This window comes from Triticum aestivum, chromosome 3B (genome assembly GCF_018294505.1).
Source record: "Triticum aestivum cultivar Chinese Spring chromosome 3B, IWGSC CS RefSeq v2.1, whole genome shotgun sequence".
NCBI classification, from domain to species: domain Eukaryota; kingdom Viridiplantae; phylum Streptophyta; class Magnoliopsida; order Poales; family Poaceae; genus Triticum; species Triticum aestivum.
The window spans coordinates 583,722,470-583,741,170 of record NC_057801.1 but is presented as its reverse complement, the minus strand read 5'-3'; the positions used below and the strand labels follow the sequence as shown (position 1 = coordinate 583,741,170).

Genomic DNA, 18,701 nt, shown 5'->3' with positions numbered 1-18,701 from the left:
CGGATTTCCAAGCTCTCCGAGCCGGATACCCGTCTACGGGAGGACATGGCCCAGGCTCCGAACCTAGAATCGGGCGGCGGGCCAGGAAAATTGGGCAGCATCCGGGAGTCCGAGCCGCCAAGCTCGGAAGCTTTTCTGCCCCTGGGTCTCGGATCGGGTCAGGGTTTGGACTTAAATCTACCCACCCACCCAGACACAAGTGATCTTTCCCACATTATACAAGAGCCCCAAGAGACAGTACATAACTTTTGGACCATATTCCTCCTTGTAATGAGCAAGGTTAAGGACTGTCGCGAGGAAGACGCAATCTCATTCTTTTGCAAAAATTTGCACAGACAAGGGACTTCTCAACGCCATAAGTCATCGTGACATAGCACACTTTGCTGACTTGGCGGCCATAGTACAGAAGTACTGTGTGATGGAAAGCGCATGGAAAACCCAAACAAAATTCTGGGATCCTCCTGCTCTCACTAAACCCCTCGTCCGAACAAAAAGGGTGCACTCTCGCAAGTCACCCGATCCAATTACAAAGAAACCAAAGCCCACTACAGGGCATGGAACCGTGTTGGAGGGATGGCTCAATGGGCCATGCAAAATTCACAGTACACCGGATACCATACCAACACATAGCCTGAGAGCATGTTGGATACTCTGGCAAGTGGCCAAGAGCGGCGAGGATCTCCTCATCAACAATACCGCAGAGCACCATCCCGTGGAATATAACAATACAGTATTGACAGTCTTCGAGACTTTTGCCTCAAATAAAGGCATAAGCGAGCACTCCACAGCCTCGCCGAAGTCTGCCATGTTGCAGCAATAAATCCATGGAACGACACGGCCATAACCTTCAATGCCAATGACGAACCTCAATTCCGAGCAGTCCGAGCACTAGCTGCTTTGGTCCTTAGTCCAATTGTGGACGGCTTCCGGCTTACTAAAGTGCTCATGGACGGTGGCAGCGGATTAAACCTCATCTACGAGGAAACTCTTAACAAAATGGAAATAGACAAGAGCCGCATTGAGCAAAGCAGCACGACCTTCAGAGGTATCATCCCTAGTCGGGAGGCACGATGCGCGGGAAAAATCACACTAGATGTGGTATTCGGCACGCCAGAGAATTATAGGTCCGAAGAAATCACATTCCAAGTGGCCCCGTTCAGTAGCAGATACCACACCCTTTTAGGGCGGGATGCATTCACGAGCTGCCAAGCTATACCCCATTACGGGTACATGAAGCTCAAGATGCCCGGGCCCAATGGAATAATCACTCTAGCTAGTGATCCGGACATAGCACTCCGTGCCAAAAATAAAACCGCCACTCTATCCCTTGAGGTATTATCCGAAGCCCTCGCGGCCGAAGAACTAACTACGCTGCGCTCCACGGTGGACAGGGACGACGTGATACTTGACAAACAACCCAAGTCCACCTCTTTCAAACCAGCGGACGAAATAGTCAAATTCTAGGTCCATCCAATGGACCCTACAAAAACAGCATCCATCGGGGCACAGTTGAGCCCCACAATAGACGCCGCACTGCGAAAGTTCTTGCGCGAGAATTGGGACAACTTCGCCTGGCATCCTTCGGACATGCCAGGTATCCCACGCAGGCTGGCCGAGCATAGCCTAAACATACTAAAGGGATACAAGCCGGTCAAGCAGACTCTTCGGCGCTTTTCGGAACCTAAACGACAAGCCATGGGAGAAGAGCTAGCCAAGTTACTCGAGGCCGGATTCATCAGAAAAATAAAACATCCAGACTGGCTAGCAAACCTGGTGATGGTACCAAAGAAGGACAAATCCTAGCACCTATGTGTCGATTTCAAGGACCTCAATAAGGCTTGCCCTAATGATCCCTTCCCACTCCCCCGCATCGATCATATCATCGATGCTACTGCAGGACACAACTCATTGTGCTTCCTCGACGCATACTCCGGATACCATCAAATCAAGATGGCGGAGTCCGATCAAGACGGCCCCTTCTGTTTTAACACCATGCCTTTCGGGCTAAAAAAAACGCCGGTGCAACCTATCAACGCATGATTCAGACATGCCTGGAAACACAAATCGGCAAAACAGTGGAGGCATACGTAGACGATGTGGTCATCAAAACTAGACACATCGAATCTTTAATAGACGACTTGAGGCTTACGTTCGACAATCTACGAACATATGACATCAAGCTCAATCCAGAAAAATGCGTTTTCGGCGTACCTGCCGAAAAGCTCTTGGGCTTCATTGTTTCCAATAGAGGAATTGAAGCAAATCTGGCTAAAATCCGAGCTCTGTCACAGTTGGCTACCCCAACAGACCTCAAGCAAATCCAGAAATTAACTGGATGCGTGGCTGCCTTAAGCCGCTTTATCTCCCGATTAGGAGAAAAGGCACTACCTATTTATCGTCTTCTTCGACGCACCAAACACTTCGAGTGGACGGATGCGGCTATGGCCAGACTGGAAGAAATAAAGGCCCTCTTGGACAGCAATCCAATCCTGGCCGCGCCAAATATCAGCGAACCTATGCTGTTATATATAGCTGCAACACACCAGGTTGTAAGCGCAGTGCTCGTCGTCGAACGAGAAATGGACGAACATAAGTTCCCGCTTCAAAAGCCGGTATACTACGTATCCACTGTCCTTACTCCATGCAAGTCACGATACCCACATTATCAAAAGATAGCATACGCGGTCTTCATGGCATGCCGGAAACTATGACACTGCTTTCAAGAGTGTTCAATCACGGTGGCCTCTGAAGTACCCCTCAATGTATACTCCCTCCGTTCCTTTATGTAAGGTGACCAAGGCACATAGTTATAGACATGTTAGGACAAAATTACCCTTGGCCAATTTATTGGTTAGTGGCAAGTAAATCAGTTACTCTAGGAAAGTAGGAGATACATACAATCGACAGAGAGATAGTTTCCTTCTTTTTCTACAAGGAGAGATGCAGACAATAATGAGAGAGATACTTTCCTAATTTTTGGAGGGCTAACAAGGGAATTATGAGGGATTAGAAGAAATGCACCTTACATTCTGGAATTTTATTAAAAAAACAAATACACCTTATATAAAGAAACGGAGGGAGTAATAAATAACCGCGATGCCATGGGCCGGATTGCTAAATGGGCTATCGAGCTCCTCCCATTCGACATAACATATAAACCACGGCGAGCCATTAAGTCACAAGTACTGGCTGACTTCGTCGCCGAATGGACAGAAGCCGAACTCCCTAAAGAGTACGACGCGTACTCCAATTGGATCATGCACTTTGACGGCTCTAAGATGCTGGCTGGTCTGGGGGCAGGCGTTGTCCTGACATCCCCCACTGGAGATACAGTCCAATACGTACTCCAAATACTATACACAGACTCCAACAATGCAGCCGAATACGAGGCTCTGTTGCACGGTCTTCGGATGGCAGTCTCCATGGGCATTCAATTCCTAGAAGTGCATGGGGATTCGAACTTTGCAATATCTCAAATAAATGGAGACTTCGACGCCAAGGACCCAAAAATGGCGGCTTACCACAATGCCGTCCTCAAAATGTCAGCTCGGTTCGAGGGGCTCGAATTCCACCATGTGGTCCGAGAAAATAATCAAGCGGCGGATATCCTCGCCCGCATCGGTGCCAAGCGCGACCCCGTCCCACCTAATATCTTCTTGGAAAGGCTGTTCAAGCCATCCGTGGTGCGGGAAAGGGCGACCAGCAATACCAGTCAGGATCTGAACACAACCCTAGATCCTGAACACTCTGACGTAATCGGAGGCTCCCCCACCGAAATAACACCTTCGGCCCACGTGATCATGGTTGTCATCGCCCCGTGGACTGAACCCTTCTTAGCCTACTTAAATAGGCAAGAACTCCCTGAGGACCAAAATGATGCACGTTGCATTGTGCGGCACTCTAAAGCCTACAAGGTCCACGAGGGAGAGCTTTATAAGAAAAGCGCGACTGGAGTGCTCCAAAGGTGCATCTCCAAAGAGGAAGGGCGGCAGCTCTTGGCCGAAATTCATGCCGGACTCAGCGGCCACCACGCCGCAGCTCGGGCACTCATAAGCAAGGCCTTCCGTATATGTTTCTACTGGCCGACAGCCCGGACAGACGCACGGGACCTTGTCCAACATTGCGTCGGTTGCCAGCTTTTTGCAAATCAAAGCCATATGCCACCTATCGCTCTCCAAACAATCCCCATAACTTGGCCCTTTGCGGTCTGGGGGCTCAATATGGTTGGACCCCTTAAAGGAGGAAGCCATAAGAAGAAATACTTGTTGGTCATGGTGGATAAATTCACCAAATGGATAGAAGCCAAACCAGTTAAAACGGCTGAGTCGGACCAGTGATAGACTTCATATCCGAGGTCGTACACCGTTACGGTGTCCCCCACAGCATCATCACCGATAACGGCTCAAACTTCACAGCCGACAAGGTGAAAACTTGGTGCGGCAAAATGGGCATTAAGCTCAATTATGCCTCCGTCTATCACCCCCAAACAAACGGTCAAGTCGAATGAGAAAATGGTCTTATTATGAGAGGCATTAAACCTAGACTAGTGTGATCCTTGAAGGAATCAGATACGCACTGGGTTGAGGAGCTCGACTCCGTACTATGGGGGTTGTGGACCATGCCAAATCGCACCACCGGATACACACCATTTTTTATGGTGTAGAGTGCAGAGGCAGTGCTACCCTGCGATATCATTCATGACTCACCTCGAGTGCGCATGTACGAAGAGAGAGAAGCCGAGCTGGATCGGCAAGATAGTTTAGATGCCCTGGAGGAGGAGCGTGACGTCGCAAAGGCCCGTTCCGCATTCTATCAGCAGCAGGCTCGAAGGTATCAAAGCAGAGAAGTACGGGCCAAAACTTATAACGTTGGCGAACTCGTTCTACACCTACCAGAGAAGAAAAAGGACAAGCTCAAGCCCAAGTGGGAGGGTCCCTTCATCATTGATAAAGTTCTCATCAGAGGAGCGTACCGTCTGCGTGATGCATCAGATAATCGACTCGAGCCGAACCCATGGAAAGCGGCCAGACTCCAAAGATTCTACGCCTAGTGCCGAACTCTGTGTTTGTCTCCTTACCTCCGCCTTTTTTAAGTTATATCCTCTCTCTCTTTCTTTTTTATAACCTTAAAAGCTTCAAGTATGCTTCGACCGCACACTCCTACCGCGCTATGTGCGCTCAATATACCTGGGGGCTTCATATACAGAAGCTTAATACAATTATCTTCTGGGCTTTATGTCCACCACATATGTGTCATTCCTCCATATGTACCTTTTTTCACCATTATATGCATCGATATGACTTAAGTTTTGGCCAAGCTGGGTTGCCTGGCTCTTGTGTTTATGCCCTACGTTCTCGTTAATTCGGCTAGGGCAGAAGGGGAGCACATCTGCGATTGTTACTGTCGGGTCAGCCGGATGTGTACCTCAGATTGGGTGAATCCGAAAGCTAGCGTTCTTAAGGGAATATCCAATCGGTGAACAAAAGATGTTTCTTACTTATTGCAATACATGCCCCCGGATGTTTATATACTGCATCATTTTTCGCAGTTCGGACATGTACATTAATGCATGCGTACCCAGGGAAAGGAACCCTTAACGGAATTATTCTCCCTGGAAGATGTTTCTTACTATCCATGTAATATATCATAGCTAGTTGGGTACTTGTCTGTTCAAGCACTTATGACCCCTACGCCTAGTTTCCACGTGTGCCCCGGTTTTTACATAACTGAGCGGGTATTCGGATACACTCCGGACTATCGGGTCCAGAGGTTGAAGCGAAAAGGTCCACCAAGACAAATGATTTACAATCCGGCTAGGGACAAAACATGTCCTTTGAAGTACAAAGTCACTTAGACTGACTAAATTCTTCTTCTATACCATCCAACAGGTTGTGTCGCCTACAATCCTATTGGGAATACTTCGCGGCTAATGCTACCTGGTCATATACCAGACTAATGGGGATCTCTTTCCCATCTGACCCTACAGGTCCAACCTCGGCCATGTGGTTCGGGTCAACCTTGGTGGTGTCACGTCTTCACCATGGCCAGGCTTCCCTTGCACCTTGTTGGCAGGCCGATATCTTCCATAATCGGAAGCGCCACCGCGCTCCCTTGAGCATCTCGACAAGCTCACCCATGCCTCCTGGCAGGGAGGCGAACGGCCACAAGGCCTGGGCAATACCCTGCATCACCTGCCGAATTTGTCCGTGCAGTTGTGAGAGCTCTTGCAGAAGAACGCATGTAGATCCGGGCATCTCCTCTTCGGGACGACCTGTCAGCATACCTACAGACATAATTCTGTTAGCCCGTTTCTTCGCCGAACTCTATAAAGGTTCGTTCGAGCACTTACTAAAAATGCCGCGTCGAAGCCTCTTATTCTCCTTCACGGAGTCAGCAAGCTGGGCCCGAACATCCTTCAATTCGACGTCTAGTCGGGTATTCGCGTCCTGGAGATTATTTTTCTCCCGTATAACCTTTGTAAGCACGCGCTCGCCAGCCTTTAGCTGTCGTTGAGCATGTTGCCCATCCCCCGGTACGATCTCCGAATTAGCTTCGGGATTGTCTGCAGAATCTATTCTTAGATTTGCATTCATGCCGAATACTAATTGGTACATGCCATTACATTCTTTTCGATCAAGACAAGTATTACCAGATGGGGCCTTCGGGGACTCCTCCATTTCGGCAACTGCGGCCCGTAGCTGGGCTTTGCATTCCTCTAGCTCTTGAGTCAACTGGGTATTCTTCTCTATAAGAACCTATGCATACAATGATCCTTAAATTAGTTGTGCCAACTGTTTCAAGTCTCAGGGGCTACTGATATACATAATTATCAGATTCTCTTACCTGAATATCCTTTACATACTGGTTCGTAGCTCTGGCAAGGCCATCTTGAGCAGCTCGGATGTACGCATCCCCTGAGTTGAAGGCATTGAACGCCTCTTCAGAGAAATTAGGGTCGCGTAGTGTGGCAGCGCCTGTGATTCATGGCGCTCTCCACTTCGGAGTTTGTAGCGGATAATCTATCCGCATCCTCTATAGGAGGACCGTCCGGCGTTGTCCCCGCGTTGACCTCCGCCCTTGAGTACGGCCTCGGAGTCCGGCTGGTGGAGGCGTGGCCAGTAGGCTCTCCGGATACAGTCCGGCGAGCGCTTTTTCTGCCAGGAAACCATGGACATTGTTATATTCTAAAAGACGATAATTACGTAGCAGGTTTTTAATCATACCTCTGCGACGGCATCTCGGTCCTGACCGCCTTCCTTTTAAGCCTACCCGGCGTCGGTGCCCCTTGTTGACGAGTCACTGCGGGTTCGGCACGGCGTCTCGATGGCCTTCCCTGTAAAACGCAATACATGTGCGGTGGGTAAGGCGGAAAGAAGGGATCCTTCTTGGAAGTTGGGACTCCGGTTTTACTTACATGTGATGCAGGGAGTCGGCCAGGATAATCAGCTATGATGGCCACCAAGGCACCGTCACATCTTAACTGATAAAATGGCATGTCGACGAGTTCCACAAATATGTCCGGATCTTCTTCAAGTCCGGGGTCGAGGGCCCGGTCGGGGTCCTCTGGCTATGGAGACGGGTTGTGGACCTCCCTCATAGCTTTTCGCAGTTCCTGCTATGAATTGGCAAGATAAATATTTGTGATGAAGAATGCGGGAAAGACTGGAATAAAAGATAGCAGCTCACCCAGCTTGGGGGGTTGTACATGGAGAATCCATCCCGTGGCTTAATACAGATGAACTCCTCTTCTTCTCCTTTGTACAAATCGGACAGTATTTTCGCCAGAGCGGCGGCGGAGTCCGGACCTTTATGGCCGCAGCGGGTGGCGTCGTCTTCTCCATTGAAGTGCCACATGGGTTTCCCCCGATATTGAAGTGGCTGCACTCCCCGCATTATACATATTGACATAACCTCAATTGTTGTCAGTCCTGATTTGGCCAGCGTCTTTATCCTGTCCATCAGGAAAAGGACCTCTATGTTATCTTCCTCCTGGGGGCTCCAGGGGCGCCAGTTGTGGCATTTCTTCAACGGGGCATTCGTAAACTCGGGAAGGCCCAACAGAATAGGGTCCGGAAGGGGGGACGTCCTCCATATAAAACCACTCCGAAGGCCAGTCTTCGGATGTCTTCTTCGGAGTACCGGACAGGTATCCGGTCCCGGTGATGCGCCATATTTCGGCTCCGCCCACTTGATATATCGACCCCTCCTGCGTGCGGGGTACGAGGCAGAATAGCCTCTTCCATAGCTCGAAATGAGCTTCGTAGCCCAGAAATAGCTCGCAGAAGGCGACATAGCCTGCGATATGTAGTATGGAGGCAGGAGTGAAGTTATGCAGCTGGAGGCCGTAGAACTCCAAGAGCCCGCAGAGGAACGGATGGATTGGAAATGCGAGTCCCCTCAGCAAATAAGGGACAAGGCATACCCTCTCTCCCTTGGATGGGTTGGGAAAACTCTCCGCTTGCTCCCCGCCATTATAAGTGGCTAGTCCGGCTCGGACGGGGACCATGTACACAGGCGGGAGAAACCCCTAGGTCTGCAACTCTACCAATCGGCTATGGGGGACAAAACACTTCTCCCAATCGCCTGGCTCAGTGCTACGGGAGCGAGAGGAGGAGCTGTGACGGTCGGCCATGATGATATGGCTTCTTCCGGGCGCGCTCTGATGAATACTCGCTGGGGGAGGATGCTGTGATTTGGATCTGAGGATCCCCGTCTCTTTAAATAGACAATTTACTTACATGGTCAGGGTGGCAAATGTAAAAATGCCCTGACTTCTCGCATTCGCTCGACACGTGGAGATAGCCATTATTAAAGCACAGAAGCCGAGGAGTGCAACATTAATGGGAAGCCGGACACTGCTCGTTACAGCAGGTACTCAGGGATTTTGGAGAAGAACCTGCATTCCAATGCCGAAGACAATCTGCGCGTCGGACTCATCGTCATTGAAGCCTGGTTCGGGGGCTACTGAGGCAGTCCTGGATTATGGGGTCCTCGAACAGCCAGACTATATACTTTGGCCGGACTGTTGGACTATGAACATACAAGATTGAAGACTTCGTCCCGTGTCCGGGTGGGACTCTCCTTTGCGTGGAAGGCAAGCTTGGCCATCCGGATATGTAGATCTCCTTCTCTGTAACCAACTCAGTGTAACCCTAGCCCCCTCTGGTGTCTATATAAACTGGAGGGTTTAGTCCGTAGGACAACAACAATCATAATCATAGGCTAGCTTCTAGGGTTTAGCCTATATGATCTCGTGGTAGATCAACTCTTGTAATACTCATATCATCAAGATCAATCAAGCTCGAGAGGGCCCGAACCTGGGTAAACATCGTGTCCCCCGCCTCCTGTTACCATTAGCCTTAGACGCACAGTTCGGGACCCCCTACCCGAGATCTGCCGGTTTTGACACCGACAGGGTGCCGGCCTAGGAGGGGGAGGAGGATTCTTCCCCCTTGTCCAATTCGGCCTCCTTCCTTAGGGAAGGAGGCGCCTCTACACTTGGGCATTTGTGGCCCAAGTTGCCTTCCACCTCTTGGCCTTTTTAGGCCCGTTGATATTTAAATTAAATATAAAATGTTCTAATACTTTCAGACATTTTATATATTTTTTAACACCTCCGAAAACACTTTTCACCAATATATAATTTATCGGTAATACCCGGTATTACCCCGTACTCTTTGAAACCCTTCCGGTGACCCCCGAAACGCTTTCGGATCCTCTCAGAACTATTCTGAATATTCATGAAATAATTTCAAAACTATATTCTCATGACTCCTGTCCTACTAAGACTCAGGTTATCATTATTTCCTTAAGCATGTGACCCCGTAGGTTCGGTAACTCATAGACATGAACAAAACCGTTCGTTCAATGACTGACATCGGGACCGTGGACGTCCGTATCGGTCCCCATGAGTACATGAATTATAATCGAGTGAACCTTTGGTTATCATGTGACGTCCCTTTGCTTCGCGATACTTCACAAAACTTGGGAAGCATCAATGTCCTCCTGACTCATCAGCATGCTCATTATACTGAAATCCTCATTACCGGTTTTGTTCTTCTTTCACGTGATTGTGTTCCCGCATCCCTGTGACGAAGTCACATGTGTATGGTCAGCCGATGATTGATGCCATCACACCAAGAGGGTCCTAAGAATATCTCTCCATTGTCAGAGGAGCAAGTCCCACTCTCGAGCTATCTTGTCCCTTGTCAAACTTTTCGATGAACCTGTAAGTTGTCGTTATGATCATTGTGTTACATACAGGTGGCATTTGAGCAGCCCCAAAGCCGACCGTACGGTAAGACTATAATACTCTCATGGTCTAGGGAGCAAAGTCACACGTTAACACTCCATATTATTACAATTGAATACAGACGATATTAACTCAATTCATAACAAACAAGATTGGGTCGCTTCAGTATGATCATTCTTCCAAGGTCATAATGACAATTTATTTAGGACTATCATTACACTTAACGATACCCTAAGATGCGGAAAACGTGATCACCAACAACACTTGAGCTAGTCCTAGAGGCGAGACTAGGGATCTTTATATTTATTGTTTATCATTCCACACGTGCATATGATTTTTTCACTGAATCGCATATTCCAGGATCATAGCAGTTATAGCATAGAATATAAACTCTATAATGATGAATATGGAAATATAATAATACAAATATTATTGCCTCCAGGGAATATTTCCAACATGGTGCGTGCGGGCCTCGCCGTCGGTGAGGACCGTGCGTACGACATGGACATGCTATAGGAGGAGGAGGAGGAGGCCAACTTCTGACCGGCGCAGGCCGACCAGGCCTACAACCTTGGCCTCCTCGAGGAGCACTGGTGTGTGGAGGAGTAACTCGCCGTTGGCACGGCCATCGCGTCGGCCATTGACGTGGCGGAGAAGGAGGCGCTGATTGAATCCTACCGCCCCGCCCGTGACATCCGTCGCGATCGCTGGCTGCACCACCCGTATCAAGTGGAATTGGCGGCCAACTACAGGAAGTTCGACGAGGCGGCGGATGAGGTATGGGGCAAGAGCGAAAATGAGGAGGACATCGCCAGCTCCGCCCCGGTCGCACCCCGCCGCTACGACCACAAAGCCGACACGTCCGCAGGCATCGCTGGCAGCGAGGAAGAGTAGTGCATGGTAGGTCGCCACCGCTCGGGTCCCAAGAAGGCTGCCGCTCTTCCCTTCCCATTGAAGCCAAGCTTGGTGGGCTGGATATCGTTGACCGTTAGCCGCTTGGCGGGTGACATGGTGACGGACAACTTCACTTCCCGGGGCTCCAGAGGCCAAGGTTATGGAGGCGAAGTTGGAGAGCAGCGAAGTAGAACTGGAGAAGGCGAAGGCAATAGCCAGAGCTTCAGTTCTTGGGGCTCATGGCCGAACATGGGGAACGGGCGTTGTCGGTCATTTAAAGTAGGGTTTAGTCCGGTTTAAATGAAAAGTGTAATGAATTTCGTCTGGTTTATGTGACAAATGTTTAAAATGTAATGACTTTCGTTCAGTTTATATGAAATCTGCCATGGTTGCATGAATTTCGTCCGGTTAGTTCAAAAGTGGTTGAAATGTATGCAGGCAGTGCTGGATGATCCACTCCCTCAACCGTGTCCACGGACTGGTCCCACATCCGTGGACAGATGCCGAAACAAATTTGCACGTCAGCGTTGATGATGTCCTTATAATATAAAATCCCCAGCCCACCAGGGTTCAAGTCCTTGTGCTTGCATTTTTTTTGACTTATTTTAAGGTTTTCGGCGATGCACGCTCAGTGGAAGGAGACGTTCCCGTCGAGCCTCGCATTTTCCTGGATTTTTTTCAAGATTTCCGGTGATGCGCGTTCAGTGAAAGGAGATGTTCTGATCGACTACTGCGCGGTGCTCGCGTTTTTCTGAATTTATTTTAAGATTTTCGACGATGTGTGATCAGTGGGAGGAGAGATTCTCGCCAAGCTCTTTACCAACCAACCTGTGGTTGGATTGTTAGGAGGACGGTGACATCCCCAGGCCATGGGGGTTCAAGTCCTGTTGCTCGCATTTTATTAATTTATTTTAAGATTTCCAGTGATGCACGTTCAGTGGAATGAGACGTTCCCGTCGAGCCTCGCATTTTCCTGGATTTATTTCAAGATTTCCGACGATGTGCGTGCTCAGTGGAATGAGACGGGAAGTGCTCAGTGGAATGAGACGTTCCCGTCGAGCCTCGCAATTTCCTGGATTTATTTCAAGATTTCCGATGATGCGCGTTCAGTGAAAGGAGACGATCCGTCCACTAATAGGGGCAATGTGGTGACGTTCCCGTCGACTACTAGGGGCATGTGGTGTCTTCCTGTCAAGCCTCGCATTTTCCTACATTTATTTCAAAATTTCGGCGATGGGCGTTCAGTGGAAGGAGATATTTCTATCGATTAGTACGCGCCTGACTTTGTCAATCTCAATATTTAATAAATGTATGTAAATAAATGTATGTATGTACATATAAGCGTCTGCCTCTGTACTGTATTCTCAAAGAAAATCCCCAGCTCTTTTTTTGGCTCTTTTTTTGTTCTGTTCTTTCGGAGAATAAAATTTCCAATAAAAGAACTAAGATGACATCACACCAAACACAAAGAAATTCAATAATGTGGTGCAGCTACCTCATGGCCTCACAACTCCATAATCAAGTTTGTTTGAGACATGAAACAAATAGAGGAAATCATAGTATATAGGCTAGAACTGATATATCAAATGTCATCATGGCCCATAAAGATTCCAAACACATGGTTCTGAGCAAATACTGAAACTACAAGATATGTCTGGCAAGTTCAGTTCAGGTGAACTAACAAGAGGGCTATAAGAAACTAAATTCCAGAGCATGGCCCGCAGCGACATGCTCATTCCCTCCACCAGTTGCCACGTGAGAGATTGCTGCAGACGAAGAACAGTCACTCCCTCCTTTCCTTGCTGCAGCCTGCACATTATAAAAGATAGCAAGATGTTAACAGCTATCGTTCGACAATGGGGGCAACATAGAATTACAGATGCACGCCTTGATATATAAGATCAAAACATGCAAAATTATAGTTCAATAACAAGGTGTGAGGATTTGCAATGTACACCGCCATCTCACAATATTTCAAGCTAAACAACAGAAGTAAATAAACTGAAGTAAATTACAACATACCACAAGTCCACCGCATACTCCTCCTCCACCTTCTATAGAGTTAAGTAAATAAAGTCAAAGTCCAATTTCTCACTTGTATCACCCCCGCAGTGTCCTGGTGTCGGAAATGCAAGTGTGGAGTTGCCCATGTAATACTTGCGCGATTGTGGATGCATGATGATACTTGAATCATTCTCGCAAACAACGCAGCGACCTGTTTCGAAAATAAAAAATGAACAAGATAAATATCAGGCTGTCTCTTTTTTTTTTGACATGATAATTAATTTGTGAGTTAGGATCGAGCCTCAAGTTAAGAAGTTCCAAACTATTTAATGTTGTCGATATATGTATACCCTAACCATCACAATTCATACAAGAGTTCAATTACTGGTGCTGATAAGAGCTTACCGGGATATTCATGGTAATCCGGTACAGGGCAGCAGAAAGGATTTTTTGATTCTTCAAGTCTCTCATCGGGTAGGTTCCAGAATTCAGCGAAGAACAGCTTCCATGATGATCCACCATCTGAGCTAGCCAAAAAATTGGCATGGTAAACATCTGTGCAGCTGTAGTTTCTTTTTCTCGTCACTCCACAGATGACACCGAGCTTGTATAGTGGTTCCTAGAAAAAGCATGAAGGTGAAAAATTAAGCATCTTGGAAGTAAGATGGTAAAAACAAACTGCAGTAATTAATTAAAACTAAACAGACTAGCTGGACAACCATGATCTACACAGCAGACAGCACCATACTTCGAGGGATTAGCATATCCATATGTATTAGATACGTCCCCGATACGTATTGGGGAATACAGCAATATAATTTTAATTCAGATACATATAGGATGCCTCCCTGACATTGTTTTTAAGGCATCCTGCCTTGGACGCTTAGGCGATAAGGCGCCCTGGCAGCGTAAAAACAATGTTCCCTGATACATGCTGCACACGGTCCAGCAAAGGTAGAGCCTAGTAAGGGCATATGTTGTCCCCATTGACCCCCCCCCCCCCAACCTGCCATGCCTCTCTCCCAAAGCCACCTGGCTATCGGTAATTGGGTGTGTGGTGCAACTTGGGGTTTGGGCACATCAAGCCGCACGCCCATCTCCCTTTCTTCCCCACGCACACTGGCTTTCCTTTGTAGGCACGCCTCCTCCCTCTGGTCATGTCTCCCCTCTCTATCGTCACACCTCACCTCCCATCCCCCCAAAATTTACTCAATCCAGCGATGCGACCACGCCACAGCCAGCGTGCTCCTTTTTGGTCCTCCCCTTCCACCGGATCGGCCGATGAGCGGATTGGCTGGAGGCGGTGACCGCGGAGGCGAGGAGCTCATCCTCGATGCGCGCATCCCCCACACACGCCTTTTCCTCTCCCAAGTGGCGCGCTAGCCATCTCCAATCATTCAACAGCCGGTGCACCGGTGGCCTTAAAGGAGTAGTCCGGTCTGGCGCTCATCTACGCTGTAGCACAGGGTAAAGATGCCCAGCTGCACCATCAGCGTCCTCGCCATTGTGATCTCTGCGTCGAGAAGGCAGCACAAACAGTCGAATAGAGGATTCCAGGTCTCTCTCTCTACCTCTTAAGAGTTCTCTATGGGTTTTGGTATGCACCCCTAAGGTTCCCAGTAGTTGTGCCCCCTTCCCAGCCCAGATGTTGAATATCTAGAGCAGATAAATTCTTGTTTGGTTCTGGCGCATCTGATTTTACCCTTTGCTTTTTCACTTCAGGTGCATTCTAGAGGGAGAGGATGACGCTGTATACAAGACTACCGAAATGTTCCTGTTCTAGCAGGTAATAACCGGACCTTTATGTTTTGAAATTTGGAACACATTCTAAGTTGGGGATGATCTTACTGTTTATTCAAAGTAAATTTACTCTTGCAGGTAGATCCTCTCATGATTCGTTAATAACATGTATTGCAAATTCATCATGTTTGAAAAAAGAGACTTTCTGATGCATCATATGATTTAGTAATCTTCTACACCTCCTATTTGGACTTGTTCAATGTCCACAGCTTTACACATGGATCTCACATACATCTCATTGTAAGGTAATGGCTCAAAGGTTAAATGTCTGCTTGGTATTTTTTTTAGTATGTCTATCTAATGGATGCTTAGAAAATGAGTATTATTTCACCTGCCGATGTGTGATTCAATGTAAGGGTAATGCCACAACCAGGAAATTATGAAGTTAACGTATCGATCAGTTTATTTCAGGAGTGTAGGTCATTTTTCTATATGCTGGATGAATAGCTCCCTTCTTCAGTAAAGGACCCAAGAGAAAGTTCAGTGTTTATACTACTCTGTTTCCAGAGTAGTTATGCTCTTTCTTTGAAATCAAAAGGGTCAATGATACAAAAATAGTGTTGTTTTTTCTCCTTTTGTTAATGATTTGTATTTATGAAATTATCCCTCTGGCAGAATAAGTTGGCATGGAGCAATCCGTTCCATGTGTTAATGCCAATCTTCTGTTTGCCTTCCTTTCTTTTGCTAAAGCTCTATATGAACAGTTCTCTATGTGTAAGTGGTCCATATGGTGATACTTGTTCTATATTTTCAGGTTAGGTATGATGGATAATGTCAGATTACTGAGCATTTATGTATCCTTAAAGTTATATTACGCTGCATTTATGTATCCTTAAATTATAGGAGTATTATGCTGTTGTGCTATATGAGAAAACTGATGTTCTGAATGTCCTGTTAAGCAGTTAATAAAAAAATTAACAAGTATGGAATCACTTTTCTGCAGTCCTATCTTAACACTTGGAAGATATGTTACCTCTTTTGACTTCTTAAGGCCATCACCTTAAATGATGCTATGATGTTGAATTACTTTCTAGAAGCTGTTTTTGTGGTGCACTACAACATGTGTTCACATTATACAAACAAAATGACATGCACGCAGAGCACTGCCTCAAGCACCAGAAAGGGCTGTTGCCTACCTGGCACCGCCCAGTACCGGCTCAGGCTCCCAACCACTAGTAAAAGTCTAAAAAGAGAAAACTACACAGCAACATAATTTCTTAAATAACAAAGTAAATGCATATAGTCCCACTCGATTCACATTGGAAATATATATAGCTGCAGTAATTAAATGGGCAGGACAAAAGTATGTACATACCAGGGGACCCCTGTAGCCATAGTCGATCAGCAAATGTTCCAACACTCTGCGAAAAATATCTTGCCGAGACCTGAATGAAAGCCTCTTTTCGGACAGCGTCACCAATGCTGTTTTTTGGCTTGACATGTTGTTTAACCACAGGAAAGCTGTTGATTTGTCCATATCATGAGCACATTGTTGCACTGGTACAGCAACACGGGTTGTTTCCTGGAGTAGAGCCATCTTTAGCTCCTCAAAAGCAGAATCTGGATGTCCATGGACCCTAGAAAGGCAGTATCGGTCGTATAACTGTAGAATGGACGCACGTTCAAGGAATGCCCCAAAGGCAGCAGGCTGGGGGTGTTTCGCGGCCAGTGCCACATCACACATATTGTATAAGTCCAAGATTGGGGTGTTCAAACGTTTTTTGCAAAGCATTGTCACAGCATCTTGCTCATTTGTTGAGGGGGATCTGCGGAGGTAGGCAACCAGGCCGTCGATTGAACGGGATTCAACACGGTGCATGGAGCGGACATCAAGAATATCCGCTGCTCCAACCTCAAAAGCGACATCTTTGGAGAGCGGGAAGACAACATCATACCAGACTGTGTTGATGACAATATTGGACACAGGGTCCAACGGTCCATAGCAGTGACCGGCTGTTACTAGCGAGTGGAGCAGGTGGCCATTGCGTAGAGCATGAACCGGTAGCATCGCAATAGCCTTCAGATAAACACCATGGATCATATCAAGAAGTTGCAACTTGAGAAACGGCAGAAATTCTGGAGTCTCCAAGGTCTCCGAGAAGAACTCTCTCTGGTTGATTAGCCTCCCATGGTGGGTAGGGAACATACTTAACATGTTGGTTGTGTTTTCCGAGAAACCGGCATAAGTCGGACAAGATGAGGTGAAAGTGGTTGTGGCGACACCATATGTTGAGATGTGTGTTGTGGCGAAATCATCTCCAATGCGGACAGTCATGGTGAGGCTGCCGTCGTCATCCCGAAAAATACCAGGACTAGGAGGAGGGGGGTGTGACGGCGGCGGCGGTGACCATGGATGGCGCAGCAACTCGCTGACCTTGTAGACGCAGTCAGCGGTGAGCTGCCCCCCTCGGTGCAGATCTTCTAGGACAGGCTCGGCCAGAAAACGACTGTAACTCGATGTCATTAGACGCAAGAGTTCGGGCGCAGAAGACTGTGGGTAAACCGCCTCCTCAAATGCTGTCTTGGTCCTAACAGAATCCAGGGCAAGTAGCTCAAGATAGTTAGGACCATCAACATGGAAGTGAACGGCTTCGACGGCAACCCGGAGGTCATAGCTAGCTTTACGGAGTAGAAGGACGGCTAGAGGCACGGTGAGGTGCCGAAAATAGGTAACCAAGAACCAGTTTAGAGCAATCCAGGAGCTGCGAGCACCGTCGGCGAAGGTCGTCTTGTTCCTGGTTTGCTCTACCGGTATGTGGTCCACCGGACGCATCATGTAGGGCTTGGCGTGGGCGAAGGCGTCGATGGTGGTGAGGATGATGTTAGTGACGGGGTCGGCGAAGCCGATGGCGAGACCGAAATCTCTCATGCAGCAGGCCAGGAAGGGGATCTGAGCGATGGGGAGGCGGCCAGCCGCCTCGACGAAGTACCCGGCCAGCTCGTCCAAGTACTCCGGCGCAAAAGGGTCCGCGGGCACGGGAGAGCGAGGCCGCCACTCGCTTTTGTCCAAGGAGGAGGAGGAGGAGGAGGAGGAAGAGTGAGCGTTGCTGTCGGAGCCAGCGGTCAACAAGGGCCGCTCGTGATGGGGAGGGTGGCCGGCGCCGACGGCGGCAGGATACGGCATGATTGTGGCGATTTGGGGATTTTGCGATTCGAGGAAGCTAGGGATTCGGGGGCGCTGTTTTTCTTTTTTTCCTTTTTGATTGTTGAGGGGGGATTCGGGGGCGCTGCTGATATATATAGAGAGAGACAACGCGTCCCTCGCGCGAGGCCAAACCTGGCCAAATGGGCCGGGCCGGCCCGGCGCGGCCCGACCTGGGTTAAACGGGCCCGGTACGGCCCGACCTGGCACGGTAAGTACTCGGGCCGTGCCGGGCTGGCACGCGTTCTGGCCTCTCAGGCCCAGGCACGGCCCGAGTAGGCGCACCTGGCCCGATTGGGCACGCTATCGAGATCGATCTCGCGCCCTCGGCTAACCACTTGACCAGCCAAATTGTAGTGATTCTTTAGAGCGTGAACATTTTAAAGAATAGAAACATAGACGCACTATTAATTTCGCATTACACTGTAGCGTTTAGATTTTTCAATTATTTAAAAGCATGTGCACATATAATAAATGAAGTTCATGCACATGCAAAAAAAGTTCGCGTATTCAAAAAATAGTTCACCAAATCAAAAAAAGTCCATGTATTCCAAAATAAAGTTCACAAATTCAAAAGAGTTCATTGATTTTCAAAAAAATTCCATCGAA

General features: G+C 48.1%; 1 protein-coding gene across 2 annotated transcripts; it reads right to left on the bottom strand.

Moving 5' to 3' along the window:
* Window positions 1-12,619: 12,619 nt before the first annotated feature.
* On the bottom strand, window positions 12,620-18,153 carry LOC123071066 (uncharacterized). 2 transcript variants are annotated; one of them, XM_044494534.1, is made up of 4 exons: window positions 16,266-18,153; window positions 13,556-13,769; window positions 13,169-13,361; window positions 12,620-12,955 (listed from the first exon to the last, which is right to left on the bottom strand). In XM_044494534.1, the coding sequence occupies exons 1-3, from the start codon at window positions 18,072-18,074 to the stop codon at window positions 13,201-13,203; spliced, it is 2,184 nt and encodes a 727-aa protein (XP_044350469.1). In that variant the 5' UTR covers window positions 18,075-18,153; the 3' UTR covers window positions 12,620-12,955; window positions 13,169-13,200. The 2 variants fall into 2 exon arrangements, with proteins under 2 accessions (XP_044350469.1, XP_044350470.1); XM_044494535.1 differs by having other exon boundaries at window positions 13,242-13,361.
* Window positions 18,154-18,701: the final 548 nt, after the last annotated feature.